Source organism: Rhipicephalus microplus, chromosome 3 (assembly GCF_043290135.1).
Source record: "Rhipicephalus microplus isolate Deutch F79 chromosome 3, USDA_Rmic, whole genome shotgun sequence".
NCBI classification, from domain to species: Eukaryota; Metazoa; Arthropoda; class Arachnida; order Ixodida; family Ixodidae; genus Rhipicephalus; species Rhipicephalus microplus.
Window position 1 is genome coordinate 68,587,417 of NC_134702.1, and position 10,000 is coordinate 68,597,416.

General features: G+C 47.8%; 1 protein-coding gene and 6 non-coding genes across 7 annotated transcripts; all 7 read right to left on the bottom strand.

Annotated features, from left to right (window-relative positions):
* Window positions 1-101: 101 nt before the first annotated feature.
* Window positions 102-183, bottom strand: TRNAL-AAG (transfer RNA leucine (anticodon AAG)). Its single transcript has one exon. It is a non-coding gene; the product is annotated as a tRNA-Leu (tRNA).
* Window positions 184-1,039: 856 nt separating this feature from the next.
* TRNAL-AAG (transfer RNA leucine (anticodon AAG)) lies at window positions 1,040-1,121 on the bottom strand. The gene has a single exon. It is a non-coding gene; the product is annotated as a tRNA-Leu (tRNA).
* A 702-nt stretch (window positions 1,122-1,823) lies between these two features.
* TRNAL-AAG (transfer RNA leucine (anticodon AAG)) lies at window positions 1,824-1,905 on the bottom strand. Its single transcript has one exon. It is a non-coding gene; the product is annotated as a tRNA-Leu (tRNA).
* An 893-nt stretch (window positions 1,906-2,798) lies between these two features.
* On the bottom strand, window positions 2,799-2,880 carry TRNAL-GAG (transfer RNA leucine (anticodon GAG)). The gene has a single exon. It is a non-coding gene; the product is annotated as a tRNA-Leu (tRNA).
* An 895-nt stretch (window positions 2,881-3,775) lies between these two features.
* TRNAL-AAG (transfer RNA leucine (anticodon AAG)) lies at window positions 3,776-3,857 on the bottom strand. The gene has a single exon. It is a non-coding gene; the product is annotated as a tRNA-Leu (tRNA).
* Window positions 3,858-7,117: 3,260 nt separating this feature from the next.
* LOC142803230 (uncharacterized) lies at window positions 7,118-8,667 on the bottom strand. Its single transcript, XM_075888332.1, has one exon. The coding sequence runs from the start codon at window positions 8,647-8,649 to the stop codon at window positions 7,462-7,464; it is 1,188 nt and encodes a 395-aa protein (XP_075744447.1). The 5' UTR covers window positions 8,650-8,667; the 3' UTR covers window positions 7,118-7,461.
* Window positions 8,668-9,403: 736 nt separating this feature from the next.
* Window positions 9,404-9,485, bottom strand: TRNAL-AAG (transfer RNA leucine (anticodon AAG)). The gene has a single exon. It is a non-coding gene; the product is annotated as a tRNA-Leu (tRNA).
* Window positions 9,486-10,000: the final 515 nt, after the last annotated feature.

Here is a 10,000-nt window from a genome sequence, read left to right on the forward strand (position 1 = left end):
CTTTAGACCGCTCGGCCACGCTACAGATGGTTGGTTAATATATTATAATGCAATCTTGAATAAACGGGATGAACCAGCATGCAGAGAAGCAATAAAAGTTTTGGCAGCGGTGGGATTCGAACCCACGCCCCCGAAGAGACTGGTGCCTTAAACCAGCGCCTTAGACCGCTCGGCCACGCTACTGATGGTTGGTAATATATTATAATGCAATGTTCAATGAACTGGACAAACCATCAGGTAGATAGCAATAAAAGTTTTGGCAGCGTTGGGATTTGAGCCCACGCCCTCGCAGAGACTGGTGCCTTAAACCAGCGCCTTAGACCGTTCGGCCTCGCTACCGATGGTTGGTAATATATTATAATGCAATGTTCAATGAACTGGACAAACCATCAGGTAGATAGCAATAAAAGTTTTGGCAGCGTTGGGATTTGAGCCCACGCCCCCGCAGAGACTGGTGCCTTAAACCAGCGCCTTAGACCGCTCGGCCACGCTACCGATGGTTGGCACTGTTTTATAAGGCAATATTCAATACAATGGATGAACGACCTTGTAGAGAAGCAATAAAAGTTTTGGCAGCGGTGGGATTCGAACCCATGCCCCCGAAGAGACTGGTGCCATACCAGCGCCTTAGACCGCTCGGCCACGCTACCGATGGTTGGTAATATATTATTATGCAATGTTAAATGAACTAGACAAACGATCAGGTAGAGAAGAAATACAATTTATAGCAGCGGTGGCATTCGAACCCACGCCCCCGAAGAGACTGGTGCTTTAAACCAGCGCCTTAGACTGCTCGGCCACGCTACCGATGGTTGGTAACATATTATAATGCAATGTTCAATGAACTGGACAAACGATCAGGTAGAGAAGCAATCAAATTTCTGGCAGCGTTGGGATTTGAGCCCACGCCCTCGGAGAGACTGGTGCTTTAAACCAGCGCCTTAGACCGCTCGGCCACGCTACCGATGGTTGGTACAATTTTATAATGCAATCTTGAATAAACGGGATGAACCACCTTGCAGAGAAGCAATAAAAGTTTTGGCAGCGGTGGGATTCGAACCCACGCCCCCGAAGAGACTGGTGCCTTAAACCAGCGCCTTACACCGCTCGGCCACGCTACCGATGGTCGTTAATATATTATATAGCAATGTTCAATGAACTGGACATACCATCAGGTAGATAGGAATAAAAGTTTTGGCAGCGTTGGGATTTGAGCCCACGCCCCCGCAGAGACTGGTGCCTTAAACCAGCGCCTTAGACCGTTCGGACACGCTACCGATGGTTGGCACTGTTTTATAATGCAATATTCAATACATTGAATGAACGACCTTGTAGAGAAGCAATAAAAGTTTTCGCAGCGGTGGGATTCGAACCCATGCCCCCGAAGAGACTGGTGCCTTAAACCAGCGCCTTAGACCGCTCGGCCACGCTACCGATGGTTGGTAATATATTATTATGCAATGTTAAATGAACTAGACAAACGATCAGGTAGAGAAGAAATACAATTTATAGCAGCGGTGGCATTCGAACCCACGCCCCCGAAGAGACTGGTGCTTTAAACCAGCGCCGTAGACTGCTCGGCCACGCTACCGATGGTTGGTAACATATTATAATGCAATGTTCAATGAACTGGACAAACGATCAGGTAGAGAAGCAATCAAATTTCTGGCAGCGTTGGGATTTGAGCCCACGCCTTCGGAGAGACTGGTGCTTTAAACCAGCGCCTTAGACCGCTCGGCCACGCTACCGATGGTTGGTACAATTTTATAATGCAATCTTGAATAAATGGGATGAACCACCTTGCAGAGAAGCAATAAAAGTTTTGGCAGCGGTGGGATTCGAACCCACGCCCCCGAAGAGACTGGTGCCTTAAACCAGCGCCTTACACCGCTCGGCCACGCTACCGATGGTCGGTAATATATTATATAGCAATGTTCAACGAACTGTACAAACCATCAGGTAGATAGCAATAAAAGTTTTGGCAGCGTTGGGATTTGAGCCCACGCCCCCGCAGAGACTGGTGCCTTAAACCAGCGCCTTAGACCGTTCGGACACGCTACCGATGGTTGGCACTGTTTTATAATGCAATATTCAATACATTGAATGAACGACCTTGTAGAGAAGCAATAAAAGTTAATGCAGCGTTGGGATTTGAGCCGACGCCCCCGAAGAGACTGGTGCCTTAAACCAGCACCTTAGACTGCTCGGCCACGCTACCGATGGCTGGCACTATTTTATAATGCAATATTCAATACATTGGATGAACGACCTTGTGGAGAAGCAATTAAAGTTTTGGCAGCGGTGGGATTCGAACCCACGCCCCCGAAGAGACTGGTGCCTGAAACCATCGCCTTAGAGCGCTTGGCCAAGCTACCTTTTTTTCTTTATTGTATGCTTGGCCACGCTACCGATGGTTGGTTATATAATATTATGCAATGTTAAATGAACTGGACAAACGATCAGGTAGAGAAGAAATAGAAGTTATAGCAGAGGTGGCATTCGAACCCACGCCCCTGAAGAGACTGGTGCCTTAAACCAGCGCCTTAGACCGCTCGGCCACGCTACCGATAGTTGGTAACATATTATAATGCAATGTTCAATGAACTGGACAAATGATCAGGTAGAGAAGCAATAAAATTTCTGGCAGCGTTGGAATTTGAGCCCACGCTCCCGAAGAGACTGGTGCCTTAAACCAGCACCTTAGACCGCTCGGCCACGCTACCGATGGCTGGCACTATTTTATAATGCAATATTCAATACATTGGATGAACGACCTTGTCGAGAAGCAATAAAAGTTTTGGCAGCGGTGGGATTTGAACCCACGCCCACGAAGAGACTGGTGCCTCAAACCAGCGCCTTAGACCGCTCGGCCACGCTACCGATGGTTGGTAATATAATATTATGCAATGGTAAATGAACTTGACAAACGATCAGGCAGAGAAGAAGTAAAAGTTTTGGCAGCGTTGGGATTTGAGCCCACGCTCCCGAAGAAACTGGTGCCTTAAACCAGCACCTTAGACCGCTCGGCCACGCTACCGATGGCTGGCACTATTTTATAATGCAATATTCAATACATTAGATGAACGACCTTGTCGAGAAGCAATAAACGTTTTCGCAGCGGTGGGATTCAAACCCACGCCCCCGAAGAGACTGTTGCCTTAAACCAGCGCCTTAGACCGCTCGGCCACGCTACCGATGGTTGGTAATATACTATTATGCAATGGTAAATGAACTGGACAAACGATCAGGTAGAGAAGAAATAAAAGTTTTGGCAGCCTTGGGATTTGAGCCCACGCCCCCGAAGAGACTGGTGCCTTAAACCAGCACCTTAGACTGCTCGGCCGCGCTACCGATGGTTGGTAATATATTATAATGCAATGTTCAATGAACTGGACAAACGATCAGGTAGCGAAGCAATAAAAGTTTTGCCAGCGGTGGGATTCAAACCCACGCCCCCAAAGAGACTGGTGCCTCAAACCGTTGCCTTAGACCGCTTGGCCAAGCTACCTTTTTTTCTTTATTGTACGCTTGGCCACGCTGTGGATGGTTGGTAATATATTATTATGCAATGTTAAATGAACTGGACAAACGATCAGGTAGAGAAGAAATAAAAGTTTTGGCAGTGGTGGGATTCGATTCCACGCCCTCGAAGAGACTGGTGCCTCAAACAGGCGCTTTAGACCGCTCGGCCACGCTACAGATGGTTGGTTAATATATTATAATGCAATCTTGAATAAACGGGATGAACCACCACGCAGAGAAGCAATAAAAGTTTCGGCAGTGGTGGGATTCGAACCCACGCCCCCGAAGAGACTGGTGCCTTAAACCAGCGCCTTAGACCGCTCGGCCACGCTACTTTTTTTTTTTTTTTTTTCTTTATTGCCTTTTAATAACCACAAGCAAAGGAAATACATACAAAATATGTACACTTACTAAAACACCAGCTTCAACTTGGCCAGTGCACTTGGTTTAAAAAGGCTTCACAGAAGCCAATTGGTCGAGCACAGGTAACCACTCGGGGGGTTCAGGCAGCGCTTTAAACACGTCTCGTGTATACAGCATACTCTCAACAAAATAGTCTCTCGCTGAACGTGCGTCTACACGCATATGTCGAACATCCATTCTTGTCCTCCACACACTATGCATGCAAAGCAACATTAACATGTCACTCGGCACTTCCCCTGCAGCTGCACACGGAAGAAAACGGATTCCAAAAGCGTTGATAGGTAGTTCTTTTTTTATAGTCCGTTGTAGTACGTCCCACAAGAACACAGCATCATGGCAGTCGAGAAAGATATGATTTATCGTTTCTGGTTTGCCGCAGATTAGACAGTTGACGGACCACGGTACAAAAAGCCCTTTACTTTTTAGCCATGGCAGTACAGGGAGAGTGCCGGTATGCACTTGAAAGAAGAATGTTTTGACAGAGGGTCTGACCGGCATTCTCTTAACACGTTTAAACACGTCACGCTCAGAACCTAGCCTGCACGAAGCTCGGTAGACGGGCACTGGCAGGAAGACATCAAGAAGGTCACGATACAGTTTCTTTTTAGTCACGTCGGACAAGTATTCGTACGAAAATCTTTCCTTGAGCAGGCGTGTAGCTGTAACTACTTCTCGCAAATAAGGACTGAGTGGTCCAGCTTCGAAGGAAAAAGATGACACGACGAAATCAGATAAGGGGGTCTGCAGTCTTGCTTGGATCACAGTTCTCAAGAAATTGTCAGTTTGATCTCGAGCGAACATGAATCTGCTCACCAACTGCTTAAAAAACAAATGCAAAAGCCCCAGACCACCATATTTTACCCTATGAAATAAATTGCACCGGCTCGTGCGCTCCCACTGCGACCCCCATATAAAGGTCGCGAAGACTCGGTGCATTTTCTGGACCGAAGTGCGGGTCATGGTTAACACTTGTAATACATAAAACACTTTTGCAATCAGAAATACATTGCACACGGACGCTTTTGCAAACATTGATAAATTGCGACCTCCCCACTTATCAGTACAATTTTTAATGCGTTGACGTTCCTCAGACCAATACTCCGTAGCATTGCGGTAGTGATCCAAAGGCACACCGAGGTACTTTCCGGGCATGATTTTCCAATTCATGTTACAGTAAACTTCGGGTGTGCTTTGCCACTGGCCATGCCAAACGCCTAGACATTTTGGCCAGCTAATTGCGCTGCCCGTTGCTGCACAGAATTCCCTAGCTATTCGTACAACTTCTTGCACACTTTCTTTGTCACTGCAAAACACTGCGACGTCATCAGCATAGGCTAAAATTCTAATTCCACTGGTCAGAAACGTATACCCTCTTATACTTGGTGATGCAAGTATTCGTAAACAGAAGGGCTCTAAGTAAAGCGCGAAAAGGAGTGGCGACAAGGCACAACCTTGCTTCACGCTCGAGCGCACAGGAATTGAAGCACTTACTTCTTTGTTGATTACTAAATTAGCCCTGCAGTCATGATACACCATTCTAACGCCTTCTGTAATGACAGTTCCTACATTCACATGTTCCAGCAATAAAAACAAAATTTCATGTACGACTTTATCGAACGCTTTGTGCAGGTCTAGCTGAATCATGGCCACGCGGTCATTATTTGCATCACAGCATTCTAGAATACTTCTGGTTACGTGTATATTTGTGAATATGGTTCTGCCCTTAATCCCACATGTCTGATGCGGGCCGACAAGGGATGTGACAACACTTTGGAGCCGTCTTGCTAGGACCTTCGTGTATATTTTATAGTCAGTGTTGCTCAAACTGATAGGTCGGTAGGATTCCACTGAAAGTAGCTTTGCGGGGTCATCAGTTTTGGGGATTAATACTACGTGTGCTGTCCTAAATGAATGAGGTGTTTGCTGCTTGTCGTAGCATTCTCTGATCACTCGGTGTAATGCCAGTGCCATTTCTGTCTTAAAAAATTTGTATATGGCAGCACCAAGCCCATCCGGCCCTGGTGACTTGCCGTTACCCAGGTTATCTATAGCTGATTCAATTTCTGCCACAGTGATTTCTACCTCCAGTAGCTCCCGCTCAGAGTCTTCCAATCTCGGCATAAGGGTCAGAAAGTCCTCTTTGAATCGTTCGGGGTCATTGATTGTATGGCTAAGGAGTTGCGTATAAAACTCGACAAAGGCGTGCTTTATCTGTTCGCGGTCCCGGGTAATGTAATTGCGGTATCGAATTTCATTTATCTCTTTGTTTGCTGCATGTTTCTTTTCTTCACTGAGCACCCGCTTAGTGGGCGTTTCACCCATCCACAGCCGTTCAGTGCGAGCCCTTATCATTGCTCCGCGGTACTTTTCGTCGTCGATGAATTCGAGCTTTGCTTTCGCCTCCTTTATTTCTTTCTTAAATTTTCCCGGCACTTCATTTTCTACGCTTAACATGTAGTCTAGTTCGCTTTGTACCTGCCTCTCTTGTTGCCTTTCCCGATTACGTAATACACAGGCTCTTTCAATCGCTATCATCTTTATATCACACTTCATTTGCTCCCACACAGCTATGAAGTTATTGGTCTCCAAACGAAGAGCATTTGAAAGACATTCTTTGGTTTTTGTGACAAATATTTCATCTTGCAGCAGCTTTTCATTAAATTTCCATAGAAACCAATTAAACTTCGCAGCCTTACGTTTTTTGCCAATGTTGACCTTGACCAGACAATGATCACTAAAACTAAGATGTTGAATTTGATAAGATGAGCATAGTGGCACCAACTTTGCCGACAAATATATTCTGTCTAACCTCGCGTGCGAATGACCTTGAAAGTGCGTATATCCTACTTCACCCTCTCGCGTCATTACATAACCGACATCTTCCAGCCCTGTCTCGTTCACTATTTTATTCAACAGCTCAGCGCTTCTATCGCGCACATTGAAGCTCGTTGTCTTATCCTCAGCTCTACAGACACAATTGAAGTCACCTAGAACCACAACATTTCTTTCCGTTTTCAAGAATCCTTCAATCGCTCTGAAAAAAAATTCCCGTTCGTGCGATCTATTCGGTGCATAAACACACACAACGCGCCAAGGCATTCCAGAAACACTGAAGTCGCACACAACCAGCCTACCGCTATCGCAGGTAGACACATTTTCAACAACCGCGATACTACTACGTATGAAAACGACACAGCCTCCTGACCGCCCAACAGCATGACAAACGCAGACATTGTACCTAGAGCGAAAAACTTGAACCATTTGCTCCGTTTGTTCTTCACTTTCCATTTTAGTTTCTTGTACAGCCAGGAGGTCTATGTCGTTTTCTAACAAAATGCGACTAATCTGGCATTGTCTCCTGCGCGAACACAGGCCTCTTGAGTTCAACGTCGCGATGCAAATACCAGTTTTAAAGTTAGTCGCCATTTCTTGAAGGTTGTTTCGTCAGGTGTCATACTCACGTCGCAACAGTGGTTGCGTGTGCTCAGCGTAGAAAGCCTCGGAACGTCTCCTCCGCTACGGCGGGGCCGACGTTTGAGTGCCCCTACGGTCAGGAGACAGGTTTGGTCGTGGTTTAAAGGTAGGCCGACGACCAGTCGCCGTCTTTGTTGGAGGTTCATTGATGGCCGACGTGTCAACATTTCCGGTACGGTCAGGTGTTTCACGAGCTCGCTTAAAAGCGATAGCACCGGCCTTGGTCATCTCGGCGTCCGTTGCTTCCGGGCCGCCCTCTCGCGCAGCTGAAGATGACTTGCTCGCTGCTGTAGCGTCGTTCTCTACTGCTGCCGTGTCTAAATTCGTTCCTGGCGCACCAGAGTGCTTGTCGCCTTTATTGGTAGATTCCAGTGCGGCCCCAGAAGACTGTTCAGGGGGGGTGGCAGGGCCTTCCGTATAACCGTCTTCCCTGCTCGCTTCTTCGGCATCCACGGCATCCATCAGGTGTTCAGACACTTCGTCTGTTTGGCCTGGGCCCGCAATGCTGGCGTACGACCTCACACAGTGGGCGTCATCGTGGCCATAGCGACGACAGACCCCACAGCGCGGCACGCGGCAATCCCGTCGAATGTGTCCGATAGCCCGGCATCGGAGGCATAGCGGTGCTCTGCCAGGAATTACGACGAGCGCCATATCCTCCGCAACTCGCAGTTGGTGTGGCAGGTCGTCCACGGACACGCCCGCGTGTAGCCTCAGCGTGACCGACCGCGTGGTTGAACCTTTATCATTGCAACCCTGCACCTTCCATTTATCTCTGCTTATCTCGGTCACTTTTCCGTAGGGCGTTAAGGCGACTCGCACAGCCTCGTCCGGCACGCCATGAAGAAGCCAGTACAACTTCAGCCGCACACCTCGATCACGGGGGTCAACCACCATACAGCGATGGTCCTTTAGATCAAAAGACTCCGCCGCCAGCATCTTCTTTTTACCCTCATCATCCTTGAACGTCACTGCCCATACATGATTCATTTGGTATGCCCCTAGGGCAACCACTTCCGGCAGCAGCGAAAGACGAGCAAGGCTGTCTCGGACATGCTCCACTCGATATGGCCTGGCTTTCAAGTTTCCGTGCAAAAAAACCGTGTGCAAAACGGAATCACCTGAAGGCAGCTGAGGCAGAACAACCTGGAAATCTTCGCCTGGCTTTTCGGTACACCTGATACCGCGGCCCACACGGGCCGCTGAAACCGCCCCTACGCGGGAGCACATGATAAACACGTCCGTTCACTGTCGTGGCCGGAAGTGAATTCCCTCGGCCACGCTACCGATTGTTGGTAACATATAATGCAATGTTCAATGAACTAGACAAACGATCAGGTAGAGAAGCAATAAAATTTCTGGCAGCGTTGGGATTTGAGCCCACACCCTCGGAGAGACTGGTGCCTTAAACCAGCGCCTTAGACCGCTCGGCCACGCTACCGATGGTTGGTAATATATTATAATGCAATGTTCAATGAACTGGACAAACCATCAGGTAGATAGCAATAAAAGTTTTGGCAGCGTTGGAATTTGAGCCCACGCCCCCGCAGAGACTAGTGCCTTAAACCAGCGCCTTAGACCGCTCGGCCACGCTACCGATGGTTGGCACTGTTTTATAATGCAATATTCAATACAATGGATGAACGACCTTGTAGAGAAGCAATAAAAGTTAATGCAGCGTTAGGATTTGAGCCCACGCCCCCGAAGAGACTGGTGCCTTAAACCAGCACCTTAGACCGCTCGGCCACGCTACCGATGGCTGGCACTATTTTATAATGCAATCTTGAATAAACGGGATGAACCACCATGCAGAGAAGCAATAGAATTTTGGCAGCGGTGGGATTCGAACCCATGCCCCCGAAGAGACTGGTGCCTTAAAGCTGCGCCTTAGACCGCTCGGCCACGCTACCGATGGTTGGTAATATATTATAATGCAATGTTGAATGAACTGGACAAACCATCAGGTAGATGGCAATAAAAGTTTTGGCAGCGGTGGGATTCGAACCCACGCCCCCGAAGAGACTGGTGCCTTAAACCAGCGCCTTAAACCGCTCGGCCACGCTACCGATGGTTGGTAATATATTATAATGCAATGTTCAATGAACTGGACAAACCATCAGGTAGATAGCAATATAAAGTTTTGGCAGCGTTGGGATTTGAGCCCACGCCCCCGCAGAGACTGGTGCCTTAAACCAGCGCCTTAGACCGTTCGGCCACGCTACCGATGGTTGGTAATATATTATAATGCAATGTTCAATGAACTGAACAAACCATCAGGTAGATAGCAATAAAAGTTTTGGCAGCGTTGGGATTTGAGCCCACGCCCCCGCAGAGACTGGTGCCTTAAACCAGCGCCTTAGACCGCTCGGCCACGCTACCGATGGTTGGTAACATATTATAATGATATGTTCAATGAACTGGACAAACGATCAGGTAGAGAAGCAATAAAATTTCTGGCAGCGTTGGGATTTTAGCCCACGCCCTCGGAGAGACTGGTGCCTTAAACCAGCGCCTTAGACCGCTCGGCCACGCTACCGATGGTTGTCCCTGTTTTATAATGCAATATTCAATACATTGGATG